Here is a 13693-nt window from a genome sequence, read left to right as displayed (position 1 = left end):
TTGAGATGTGATGGTGTATGAATAGATACCGTACTTGTGACAGAGATTTCAGTATTGTGCGAGTGGGTTACCTGAAAAAAAAAAGAAACTAAAAATTAACTTCCTATCATTGTGTTTGAATCAAAAATGATCACAAATGGGAACGCGGCCCCGTCCCTGAAAGCCAACCTTTTGTCACACAAAAAAAAATGAAAGCAAAATAAAGTATTTCCCCAAACCCTGTTTTCCCCGGGAAGCCCTTAAGAAAGTGGATAAAAGTGAGCGGCAACGTCACCTGAAAGTTTACCACCTCCATTCTAATCGCAAACACACATGGCAGGTTGAGAAAGAATCAGCCTTTTAATCTCATTTTCGCTCTTTCTTCGGTAAGCGCTGCACTCTGATCAGTTGAAGACGGTGCCTCAGCTCCCCGGCACTTCCCAGCGGCCAAGCTGGCCCGGCGGACCCGCCACCTCAGCTTCCAGCACGGCAGGACGGTGCTGAGGAGAAACTCCCCCCCGGCCCCAGGCCGCCCGGGCAGCCATCTTGCCCGCTCGGCCACCGCGGCGGGGCGCCGCTGAGGGGCGCCGCGCCCCCCCCCCCCCCCGCCTCCCTCCGCGCATGCCCCCGCCGCCTCGGGCTCGGCCTGCCGAAGAAGGTTGGGCTCCCGGCGGCCCGTAGTTTCCCCGGCAACCGGCAGGAAGCGTCGCCGGGCGCGCAGCTGCCCGCCCGCCAGGTGAGGAGCTGCCGGCGCGGCCGGCCGTGTAGCGCCGGGTCGGGTCGGGCCGGGCCGGGCCGGGCCCCGTGTGTCGCCGCCGGGCCCCCTCCTGCAGCCCCGCGGGGAGCCCTCGGGGCACTGAGCGGCCGCCCTTCCCGAGGGGCCCGTAAGAAGCGGCGATACCGCTGCCCGCCGGCCCGGCGCTCTCCTCTCTGGCCGCCTTGAGCTGGGCTTCCCCGCGAGAGAGTGGGAGCCGTGGGGAGGGGAGAGGGGCCCGAGGAGGGGCGCGCGTCTCCCTCCTCGTCGCCTCGCTGGGTCTTTTGACGGCCCGCGGTGTTCGGCGGCTCTGTGGTAACTTGCCGGAGCTTTGCTGCTCGAGCCTCTTGGCGGTGGCGCTGCTCGATGCCCCTCGTCTCGTTCTTTCTCTGCCCTAGCTGCACTCCAGGGGAGTCGACAGTCGCCAGGGTAAGGGAGCTGCCTCGCCTTAAAAATCCTACTTACTTTCATCCACCTTTCTTAAGTGACTTGTAGAATCCAAACTCCGGGCCGCACTTTTCCTCCTTTGAAAGGTGTCTTTTAAAGGGGCTATTTCTATTTCTACTTAAGGATTTCTGTCCTTTGCTTGAAGTCTGTCATCTGCCAGTAGGATGGTTCACTTCTGTACCACACCTTGTATGTCACTTGTTTGATTCACAACTGTACTTCTGCTGTCTGATCTCTCTACAAATGCGTGTGGCTCTCCCAGCTCTTGACTACACAAGAACTTTCATCTCGCTCTGAAGCCTGAGACCTCCTTATGAAAAGGCCTTTTTCCACTCTCTGCCAACACATAGGCATGTTACTCAGTTGCATTTTTACAAAACCGTTATCACCGTCCTTTACGCCTATCTTTACTTTTGTCCCAAAGGGCTAACATGGTTCCTGTCTGTTGTCACACCTTTTATTGTTTACTTTCTCTGATGGTACAGCCCGTGACTTTTAAAATGCATCTAGATTTTGTTGTTAGTTAAAACCTTAGTAAAGTCCTTGGCCTGTATCTTGATTACTTCTTGGAAAAGAAAATAATTTGAATACATCTGCATTAACTTCTGAATACTTTTCCGAGAAAAATATTTATGTTGTTACATTTGCGTTAGCAAGATGACTGTTTGCATTATGAGCAATTGTACATTTCAAAGGTTGACACTGATAGCACTATTTTGTGCTATATAATGCTAATGTCAAGAACTTACCTGGTGTTTTTATAGTATAAAACCATTTTGATTCTTATTTTTCTGGTAGTTAAAAATGTGGTTTATAACTAATGTGATTAGAGTTTTGTGATAATAAGCTGGCACTTACAAAATCAGTAAATTTACTTTCTATGTTATTGTTTGTCTTTTAGGGCTTCCAATTACTTCTGGTTTTAATGATTTGCATTTTACAAACAGAATAGTTCCCAAGTTACAGTGCTCAGCAGAGCAGCCCATAGTGAAATCTGGGCACTGTAATGCTGCTCAGATTTTTGTAGGCTACCCTAGAGGCAGACTGGAGCTAATTTCACTTTTGCTCAGGGTCTCAAAGTACAGAAGTAAAGGGGAGCAGTGCAGGATTAGGAAATGTGTGCATTTGAAAGGTGGAGTGACAAGACTGTCAAAATTATCCCATGCACTGTGTAGGATATATAAGAATAAGCATTTCTTTTCTGGTACACTTACGCAGATTTTCTTGATTGATTGTTCACATCAGTCTTTGGACCTGGGGGTTCTAACCCTTGATATTCTGTCATATAGGAATGAAAATTATTTTATGTTTTTAATCTTTTTCTATTCTAGGAAGCAATGTTCTAAAAATGTCATCAGGCATCCAAATAAAACCAAAGACTGCAGTACAGAAAAGCAAGACATCTTCTCTGTCATGTTCTCCAGAAGCTGCAATTAAACCACAGCCAAAGCCTAGTGACAAGCTGAATCCTAAAACTATTGATCCGGTATGTATAGGTAGTGGGTTTTCTGTTTTTTTCTTTAAAACAGGTCTCTTATTGGAAGAAATTTCCTTACTTTATGAAATACATGCAGGGCATGCTTCTTCTTGTCCTGTTTTGTAAATTTAAACTTTTGTTATTAATCATACATTCCCTAATTTCTAAGCTCAAATGCCTGAGGCGTAACATGTTCATTGCTTTTCTAAAAAAGGGGGTTTGGTACAATTGTGGCTTTGATGGTAACTTTTTTAATTTTCTATGTACTTTTGCCCTAAAAAGAGATCTAGAGTGAAGAGTTAAGAAGAGGTGGGGGGGGGGAGGGGTTGTACAGTTATAAATTTTGGCACCTGCTGCTTTAGAAGAACTGATCTCAGTTATGCAATGAAACCAAGAATCAGGTAGCATCTTGAAGATCATCAAGACCTCATAAAATCTAGCAGATTAATTGCTAGTGAGCATTACTTGAAACTCCCAAGTACTGTAAATATGTAATACTTTGGGAAGAATTTGGGCTCTCAGGAGAAGACTGATGAAAGGAGTTGTTTCATGGAAGTCCTGTGCCTGGAGAACTAGCTTTGGGTGGGTGAATTATAGCTCACCACTGGCCTTATCAGCCAAACAATTAGTAATGTCACAGCCTTTTTGGAAAACGAATTAAATGCGGGAGTACTTTGGTGAGGTACAAAGGCTGAAAATTTTCATGTGGGCATTTTTTTCTTGAAACCTTTTTGCAAGTACTACAATGACTTAATTAAGCCAAGAAGTCATCAAATCATGCACACAATTTTAACAATATTAATCTAGGGTCAAACATTCAAAAGGTAAAAATTAAGATTTCATGGTATTTCCTGCTATATGCTTTGTGATAAGATGTTTAATCTGGGAAGTATTATTGAATGGTCATGCTAATAAATAATATCATAGTTCGTATGTGTAAGAAGCATGTATATGATAAAAACCAACTTTGTGCAGGCTTTCCTCCCGTGAAGCTCCTAGTTTCCTTCTCCAGTGAGTCCTTCCTAGATTCTCACTCACTATGAACCTCCCTGCTGATTTCCAGTGCCCTCATACCATTTGCCCAACATCCGGTGTTTCTCCCACATCTTGCCAACTTGTACTTTTGTCTGTACTCTGATCAAGATGGAATTGGAGTAAATCGTCCTTCTGCGTGTTACTAGTAAAACAACAATAAGAGCATCAAGAAAGTGAGAGGTCCTTAATCTGTTGAGGAGAGAACCCATAAGACTTCAGTGTAAAGATTTGCATGAGGAAATAGAAAGATTAGGGTATTCCATCAGGAGAGCATTGATTCTACATTATTTATTAATTTTCACAACTTCCGAGTCAGACAGTTCCGAAAAGTAGTTTTCTGATAAACGTACCAAATACATGTTTTTCACCCCATAGCTGCAGTTCTTTTTTTGATTAGTTTTAGAGTCATATGACTGAGTTCCTTTTTTGGTAACCTGCAGTTTTAACATATTCATAATAGTTATCAAACATTACTGTTATGAATAATTAATGTTTTGGGTTTTTTCTGTCCTCACAGTTTGGTGCTTATTCTCGACCACCTTCTGCATTTGCTGCTATATACGCTAAAGGTGGCATTCCATGCAGGTGTGTTGGTTTTGTTTATTTTTTTACTAAATATATATTATGGTTAGGTAGAATTACACAGAATGAAATACGTTTATTCCTGTCTGATCCTTTGGTTAGGCTGTTTGATTCCATTCATTTCTGAAAAGATTTCTGATACTTAACTCTTTTCAAAGCGGAAAGCAATTCTACATGTCTTTGAAATTGTCTTATTTTGGTTCTTTTTTTATGCTAATACTGAAGCTGCATTTTTAAAGAATAGTTAGATATTTTCAGATTTGGTTTGCTAAATCTCTTTCATGAAAGAAGTTGATTTCTTCAGGTAATGGTGTTTACTCCTCCCCACTAATAAGGGACAAAGATAATAAAATTAGTGCCATTGTAGTAAGTAGACATCTTGCAGTCTTTTTCTGTCTGATGTAAGTAGTATGGCAACATTTTCTTGAATATTCCAATTCTGTAGTTGTCAGCAATATCAGATATTATCAAAACTACTTGTAAGTAATAATTTGTGGTATTTTAAGTTACATTTGTCTGTTATATATTTGTCTAGATAATAAGCATTTTAGTATTTTGTCAAGTTGAATGCAGAATTACTTAGCACAAATTTAAATAATCATTATACATGTATATACATGTATAAAATAATCATTAATACATGGCCTTTATTTATATCTTAGGAGTAACTGATGAATTCCAATATTCAGTTTCAACTGATTTCCCTTACCAATTGTTATTTGAGGAAAATGTTTCTTGATATTTATCAAAATAAGTAACTTTGCAAAGGGAGCATCTTCTGTGTTGGTATGAGAGGCGTCTACAATTTTTATAACTTTTATTTTCTGATTTCTATGTGATTGGGAGCAGAATTTTGAAAACTACCATATTTGGGAATTATAATAATTGCACTGTTAAATACCATTAGACATTTCACTAAGGAGAGCGGTATGTATTGAGATTGTGTATATAATATCATAGTAATATTGCAAACCAATTGGTGATATATTTAAAGTTAATAGTGTTAGCAATAAATTATGTATTATTATATATTAATTTATTAAAACTTTATTCTTTATGTAGGTTAGTGCATGGCTCAGTAAAGCACAGACTGCAATGGGAGTGCCTTCCTGAAACTGTTCCCTTTGATCCTCTTCTTGTAACATTGGCAGAGGTAAACTCAATTTTCTTGCAAAGTTAAGAATACAGGATTTCCTAATTGCAAATGGTATTTTGTAACAAGCTAAGCTGGCTAACTTAGATTCACCTACTAGGGAAATATGAAAAAAACATTTGTGAGGGTCTTGTAAGAATGAAGATGGTCAAGAACATTGCCATTTGTAGTTCTTTAGTACTACTTTAGTTCTGTAGTTAGAGCATTCTGGGAGAGCTAGGTAGAGCTATTTAATCTTTGATATACTGGCCAAATACGAGACTGCACCTCAGATTCCAAACTGTCAAATGAAATAGTTAATCCATTTGTGGCTTTGCAGGTTCTTTTGTAAACAAAATTGTTTTGATTCTTTTTGTCTATAAAGCCTACCTATTGAAGTAAGAATGTTCTCCTCAATAGACTGAGCTAATACAGTGGAAATAAGATCCTGTAAATAAGTGAAAGAGTAATACTATACATTATGTTCAGGCTTCTGTTTTCTCAGCATCATCTGTGACATTTATCACCAAATATGTTTCAGGAGTCAAAATAAATGTTGAATCCAGTGTGGTAGATGGAATAAAGTGCATAGTTTAGAGGTGGCTTTTTTTTTTTATTTTAAGATTGAACAAAGCTGTCGTTTCCTAAAGTAACCTAGGGCTCCTATGTCGTGGTTTAACCCCAGCCAGCAACTAAGCACCACGCAGCTGCTCACTCACTCCACACACACCCCCCCCCCCAGTGGGATGGGGGAGAAAATCGGGAAAAGAAGTAAAACTCGTGGGTTGAGATAAGAACAGTTTAATAGAACAGAAAAGGAGAAACTAATAATGATAATGATAACACTAATAAAATGACAACAGTAGTAATAAAGGGATTGGAATGTACAAATGATGCACAGGGCAATTGCTCACCACCCACCGACCGATTGACACCCAGCTAGTCCCCGAGCGGCGATTCCTCGCCCCCACTCCCCAGTTCCTATACTAGATGGGACGTCCCATGGTATGGAATACACCGTTGGCCAGTTTGGGTCAGGTGCCCTGGCTGTGTCCTGTGCCAACTTCTTGTGCCCCTCCAGCTTTCTCGCTGGCTGGGCACGAGCAGCTGAAAAATCCTTGACTTTAGTCTAAACACTACTGAGCAACAACTGAAAACATCAGTGTGTTATCAACATTCTTCGCATACTGAACTCAAAACATAGCACCGTACCAGCTACCAGGAAGGCAGTTAACTCTATCCCAGCTGAAACCAGGACATCCTATTAGGGAAAGAAGAAAGACTTCAGCCGTAGGGCTTTAATCTCCGAGCTCTGCCAGTCAGGTCTTCACTAGAAGTGCATATTTGTACCATCTACAAGTTTTTGGTGTTGCAGAGGGGCATGTGTGGTGGTGTGGTGGTGGGTGTATTTCCTTCCATAGTTCACCTTCTATTTTTACTTGTTTTTCCTTCAGGGTACAAAAGCCATTTACAGATATAGCCTATTCTTGTTCATGGTCTTGTTGAAAAATTATCTTGGGTAGTTAGATTAAAGGTAATGAAATACAAATATTGATTGAGTTGGCAGTATTCATAGTGTGAGTTTCAATATTCAATGTTCCAAAAGAAAAATAAATAAGAATATTCTGTGAGCAGAGTTGTACTCAATGGCTCCACATGGTGGAGTTAGTGTATTTTATGTTTTCAACTAATGTAACAAAATCTAAACATTATCTTGCTGCTATGTGGAACTTTTTTAATGTGTTTCTGTTTAAAACAAGGCTCACTATTAAGCAAACATGTTTTACATTTGCAACAGGGTCTAAGAGAGACAAAACATCCCTATACATTTGTTTCAAAGGAGGGTTTTAAAGAATTACTTATGGTTGAAGGTGCTACTGAAAAAGCAATTCCCTTGTTGCCTCGTCTGGTTCCAGTGTTAAAGGCTGCATTGGTATGTCTTAGTTTTCATGCAGAGATTTTACTGGATTTGATTATTTTTTTTTCTTTTTTTTCTTGTGCTGGTGAGGAATACGTGGAAAACATTGTGATAAATGTATTGCATGGGCTTTTGGTTTGGGGCTTGGCGGGTGGGAAGAGTTTCTTTTTCTCATGTTAACTCTGCCTTGGTTTTATTAGCTAAATATGTCTTTAACTGTAAATTCAGATGGGCAACTCCTTGTATAGCTGTATGTCAGTAGCTATGGGCAAATTCTGTGGAAATGTTCTATTAAAGATCTGAATATAAGCAGAAATAAATATATGTTGGTGGTGATTTTATGTATCCACATAATAACATGCAAAAAACCCCAAACATTGAGGTGAAGTAAAATGGAGATGTGGGAATAAATACTCATCTGTTACATTTAAAAATTCAAAACATGTTACAAAGATAAAACAGAATATGCCAATGAGGGAAAGGGAAGAATACAGTTAAAATGTTTGAGGTCATATTCTTAATTTTTAAAATGTTTTTAACTTTTTTACTCCCTCAGAGAATAAAGTGAGGTAAAAGTATTGGCCTCAAAGGTAATCTCTTTTGGATCTTTTTCATATCATTCAGGCCACTTTTCTGGTTCAGCTACTTGCTGTCCTTTAATCTAGCTGCATTCTAGTTCTGCTTTTATACAGATGGCTGACAGTTTGAAAATTCTTTGTGATCTCAGATCAGAGGTGTAATAGAAGATCAGAATTGTGCGTTATCAGTATCTTTGGTTTAGTTTGGAAGACAAAATTAGAAAAAATTATATTGTTGTCTGTTCTTCAAATTACTGCTATTCTTCTGATAATTTTTATTGTTCCACTATTTTGGTATAAAGTCTTGTTAAACCTACTACACAAGCAGCGGATGACTTCTAGTTAAAAAACAAGACGAAACAAAACAAAACAGTTCAGGGCCCAAACGTCAGAGTGCAAAAATAACTGTTTAAATAAAGGTCAGTATTAGTACAGGAACAAAATTGTTCTGAATCAATTTGTCTGCTAAAGCAAGAGTGAGATAACTAAACCATTAGAGAACTCAGGTTTAGAAGAACCTTCCCATGGGGGTAATAAAGATGACAAAGCACCCTAGAAGCAGATAAGAGCCTGATAATTGCTGGCAGATGACAAAGCTGTAGTTGGCAGGGGACTAAATTAATTGAGTCAAAAAGTCATTGGCTCCTGTGTTTCTCCAACAACGACAATTATTGTTATGAATTACATAGAAATTACCCTGAATTCATTACATTTGTAACTAAAATGTTGTCTCCCAGTTTCAACTTGTCCACATTTGAAGGGTTCTTTCTAATATGCTGTGAAGCACTGAAATTGTTGGTGTAGTAAACTGTTTGTTTTGCCTGCCAAATTTTTTATTTCATCAATAATAAGTTATTAGTTTCTTTGTCTCAGAAGAAATGCAAGCGTTTTACTGACATTTTGTGGATATTTTTGTTTTCTACTTTAAAAATAGACTTCTGTTTTTAAATGTTACCTCTGGATACTAATATTCAGCCACATTGTACTTGTATTTCTAAACTTGTAACATTATAACAATTAGCAGTTGCACAGTGGTTTTAATTTTAAAAAATTCTTTATACAATCATAGTGTAGAGATTGCCATTTTGGAGAGCTTTTGCATTTATCTGAGTATTACTGATTTTCTTTTTTCCCCCTCTGAAGGCCCATTCAGATGATGAAGTATTTGGAAGGGGATTGGATGCTTTAGTTCAACTGAGTGCTGTTGTTGGCCCATCTCTTAATGATCATCTCAAGCATCTACTCACAAATGTAAGTTTTGAATGCTGTAGTAAAAAATCATCTGTATTTTTATGGTACTTCTGTTGAGATGTTTACTATAATATCTACACAGATACAGTGGAGAACTCAGCAGTTCCATGAAAAGCATTACTTCATATATTCCTCTGTGTAAGTCCATCATTCTTTAATAATATGGTGACTTCCAAAGTTCTAGCAAGGTCCAAAACCTGTTGTTAGTGTAAACTGGAGAATAATGGAAGTGTTGTCTCTACTATTTAAAAAAGATCCAGCTTCAAGCCTGAGGTGAAAGAGATGCTATGTTTTGAAGGGAAGTTTATGTTTATTGCAAAATGAGGTTTGCATTTTAAGTGTGAATATTTAAAAAAATCTGTGAAAGTTTCAATAAATTAACATAAGCAAATGTTTCCACTTCTTTCAGATGGGAATTCGGCACAAGGAATTATTCATTACATAAACTTAGAGTGGGATTATGGAAAGTGTTTTTATACTGAGTCCTTCTGTAGACATCCTTCCTCTGTTAGACCAGCTTTTCATGGTTTTGTTGAGCTGGCTTCCAAAGTACAGGCTTAGAGCAAAATAAAAAGACCTTTTAGACATACAATGCAGAAGAGAGAAATTGCAGTAGGTTTTTTTAAAAGTATTTCCATTATAATAAATCTCTTTCAGTGCACGTGAAAAATGTGTTAACCTTTCATATGGACAACACTTTAAGAATGACTGTTTTTTAAGGTTGATACCTCTTTAAAATTTGTTTGCTGAAAGACAAAAAAAAAATTAAAATAAGTATTTTTTTGGCTAACAGTTGAGCTTTCTTTGAATTCTCAGCAGTTAACATTTTATTCATTTTGCCTTGACTGAGTTCCATACTTTGACATCAGTCACAAGCTATAAAGTGATGTTTCTTTTTGGCTTTAATTTTCCAAAGATAAGATCAAATAAACTAATAAAATAGAATTATATTGGCCTCTTTGCATATATTGTACAACAACAACCCTTTTTATTTTACTTCTCCAATAGCTTTCAAGGAGATTAATGGACAAGAAATTTAGAGAAAAAATTACCGTTGCTTTACAAAAGTTGGAACAATATGGTGGAAAGGTGAGTTGATTAGATGATTATTCTGTAATCTGCACATTTGACTGCAACTTTGCCAAAACAACTTCCATCTCTGGCTTTCAGATTAAGAACCCCATTGTGAAAACTGTTTATGTTTCATAACAATTCATATTGCATAAAATATAGGATTTTGCACTGTGGCAATCAGCAGAATTGTCTTCCAGTCCATAGTAAAATAGTTGGTTTAGTCTGTTTGATGTATTGAGTGGTAATAGATATGACATTAAATCTACTCTGGGTAATCCATATTCTGCCAGTTAGGTCTTGTTGTCTCCCATTTTTTTATCTCCCACTTTTCATTTGTATTCTCTATTGTTTTAATCTCTGAGCAGGAAATACAGGAGTATGTCTCAAGTAAAATATTGCAAGGGATCCATACCTACATAAGCAGCTGCATGGATGTACTCTTACAACACAGCACACCAAGCCCTGTTCAGGAGAACTCCTTTTGGGGAGCAAGTGTGCATCCTTGTGGATCCCTGCCCTTGATATTTGCTTGGAACATTTTATTGTCCTTGGTAGGAAGCTTATGCAGACTTAGTGGTTAAATGAGATACTTGCCGTTCTTGGAAATTCTCCATTTCTGTAGAAAGTCTAAATTTTTTTTCCAGGGTTTGAACTGGTGTGACAGATGGGTTACTTGCGTGGGGTAGGATCCAGGATGCCTAACATAAGTCCTTACTTCAAGTTAGACGTTGCAGGGAAAGCAGATGCTTATGCTGAGTAAAGCTTCTGAGCTTCTTGTGCAAACCATAGGGTAGGCTAGATGCCTGTGAAGAGTGATCCAGGAATTCACCATGTATCAACTAGTAAATAGCTTCTGGCCTCTTCTGGAGTATTGACACCTGACTCGGGCTGAATATTTGTCTTGCTTCAATATGCCTGGGATGCAGGCTTTGTGTTCCTTTTTCTGAGCCTAAATACTTTTCTCAACAGGATTTACCCTTGCTAAAAGATACTTTTTTGCTGTTATTGATGATGCCTGCCCATTCCCACTAATGGCTTATTGTTTAAGTTGCTTACTGAGGAAATCAGATATTCACATTCCAGCCCACCCTGGTTAACACAGAGGTTAGATCTGCAATTCCTATAAATCAAAAACTGCTTTAAGTAATAGATGGCATTCTTCTGCTGAACATTCTGTTGCTATTTTCTGTTGTGTTGTACATTGTGCAGAAAGGAGGAGAGAAGAAAAAATGAGAGAGTATTGGCTTGGATATTCATCTAGAAGAGAAAATGTTTGCTTTCTTGACCCTATGAACACTTGCATGTGTCATATTAAATGGTCATTGGTAAAGAATAGGAATAACCTAAAAAGTAGGGCCCATAAATATAGGTCTACCAGTTCTGAACTTGTGTGCCTTAATCAGTAGGCACCCAAGTAATCAGTAGACGCCACTTCATTTTTTTTGTGTGTCGCTCATATTCATTTAAGGGCAGTAGCAGTGTTTGTAGTACAGACTTGAAAAACATCATGACAAATAAAGAAGCATGAGAGTTTTTTATTTATATGTAGCAAGACAAGAGAAGGAAAATTACTTCTCATCTCTTACTTGATGTTCTGAAAATTTCAGTCTAGATAATGTAACTAATCCAGTGAATCATTAACCTCTAATTCTTCTATCTGTGCCCTGATTTCTTGTAGTCTTACCAGTTTTGTGAGGAGGTCTTTCTGTGTGTCTTTTAAAAATACTGTAATAAGATAAAGCAGAAAACTGGAAACAAACTCCTAAATTGTTATTACAAGCAATATTATATAATCCAACTAATGAATTTAATCAAGTTTCTATTCTAAATGAGTTATAATGTATATGAGTCTTACTTTTATTGGAAGTCCCTTCCAGAATATCACTCCTCTATTTAAAAATCCTTATTATTTCATGTCTACATTTACACTTAGTTTTAGGTTTTAGTTATAGTTTACATATCTCGTCTCTTGGATGTTTACTCTCCAGCATTAGTTATCACAATGCTCCATTTTTTCAGTTCGTTATCTTCAGCCCTTTTGACAGTAAATTTCTCAGCAAATACTAACTTTTTAGTTTTCTACTTTTTGATAATAACAACGATAACTACGTAAAAGTTGTGAATTATACAATCTATAGAGACTATATGAATATTCTCATATGTAGTGCTAGTCCTCCTTATTTTGTTTAAATTTGTTTTATTTTCATCAACAGGCAACTGTGGCTATCATCAAATCTAAAATTCCAACCTATTGTTCTATCTCTTCTTGAACAAGAAAACTCTAGTGATTTGTACTGTAAGGTGAAGTTTGGAAAGAAACTGCCTGTGAACATCACTGACACTTATGTGGGGTATGATATATTCTCTTAAAATAATCACAATTATTCAGTATGATGGAGAGTGGGGAAAGTCCTATCAGTTTGTGAATATGTAATTATGGAAGACTATTTAAAATAATTCTCTCTGTTTTGGCTGCTATTTCCATATGCATTGTGCTTACAATGACATTGACTAACTGGCTATTATTTCAAAAGCAGAGTAAATATTGATTCTTATGTTGTTGTAAATTACAATTTTCTTTAATATATCTGCAGTGCTTAATGTGTTTTGTACATTTATGTGATGCAAAATAATTTGGCTGTAATTACTTAAATAGTAACTAATTTGGTGTTAAATTACATATGTATACCTGCTTTTGAAACACATAACTTATTTTGTGCCATAGGCACAGATGGGTCCTAGTGGGTTAGACGTAGAACTATGAGAACTCATCTAGACTTCTTGACAGTCAGTTTTTAAAGGTATGAAGCTGAACGCACTAAACAGGTGGCATGTGGTGCAAAACTGAACTTGCTCAGTCCATTCTCAGCACATTGTTTTGAGAAGCTGGAGAGGCTCTGGAGAATACAGTGCAGAGGCATCAGGTTGCTCCACAGAGCCACAGCCAAGGTTTTGCTCAACTAATTAGTTCCAGTTAGCTTTGGTCCTACTGAATGTAAGCTAGGTGGAAGAGGCAACTTTGGAGTATTTACACCATGCTCCCTTTGCACTGAGTTCTGTAATGCCACAGATATGCTTGGGACTAGCTTGTGAATTCAGCTCCAGGAAAGTTAATAAACATCTGAACACAGACGCTATGAAAAAAATACGAGTTAATGACAATAAAAAGATTGCAGAAGCCAGCTTGTAGGGTACAGCATTTCTCCATGAACTTACTTGAATGTCATTGCAAAATAATCCCTAACAGGTCTTGTAATAAATACTGTTCAGGGTTCATGTTGTTATGGGTATTTGAGTTACTCTGAGGGAGAGCTGACTGAAGTAACAAAATTTGCCATAGAACATTTTCCCCAGAGGAAAATTCAATTCTGGAATTTAAAGTTGTTGGAAGGGATGGGGTTTTTTGTCATCAGAAGATGCTGTTGCATACGGTATTAAAAGAGTCTGTCATGTGAAAGCAATTTTA

The 13693-nt window shown here is 37.9% G+C and overlaps 1 protein-coding gene across 1 annotated transcript; it reads left to right on the top strand.

Moving 5' to 3' along the window:
• The first annotated feature begins 1060 nt into the window (after positions 1-1060).
• On the top strand, positions 1061-12958 carry PACRGL (parkin coregulated like). Its single transcript, XM_049795642.1, has 8 exons — positions 1061-1266; positions 2512-2666; positions 4210-4277; positions 5337-5427; positions 7205-7339; positions 9046-9153; positions 10162-10242; positions 12441-12958. The coding sequence occupies exons 2-8, from the start codon at positions 2529-2531 to the stop codon at positions 12495-12497; spliced, it is 678 nt and encodes a 225-aa protein (XP_049651599.1). The 5' UTR covers positions 1061-1266; positions 2512-2528; the 3' UTR covers positions 12498-12958.
• Positions 12959-13693: the final 735 nt, after the last annotated feature.

The sequence above is a fragment of the Accipiter gentilis genome, chromosome 3, assembly GCF_929443795.1.
Source record: "Accipiter gentilis chromosome 3, bAccGen1.1, whole genome shotgun sequence".
NCBI classification, from domain to species: domain Eukaryota; kingdom Metazoa; phylum Chordata; class Aves; order Accipitriformes; family Accipitridae; genus Astur; species Astur gentilis.
The sequence above is the reverse complement of the archived record's forward strand: the minus strand, read 5'-3'. Positions and strand labels throughout refer to the sequence as shown.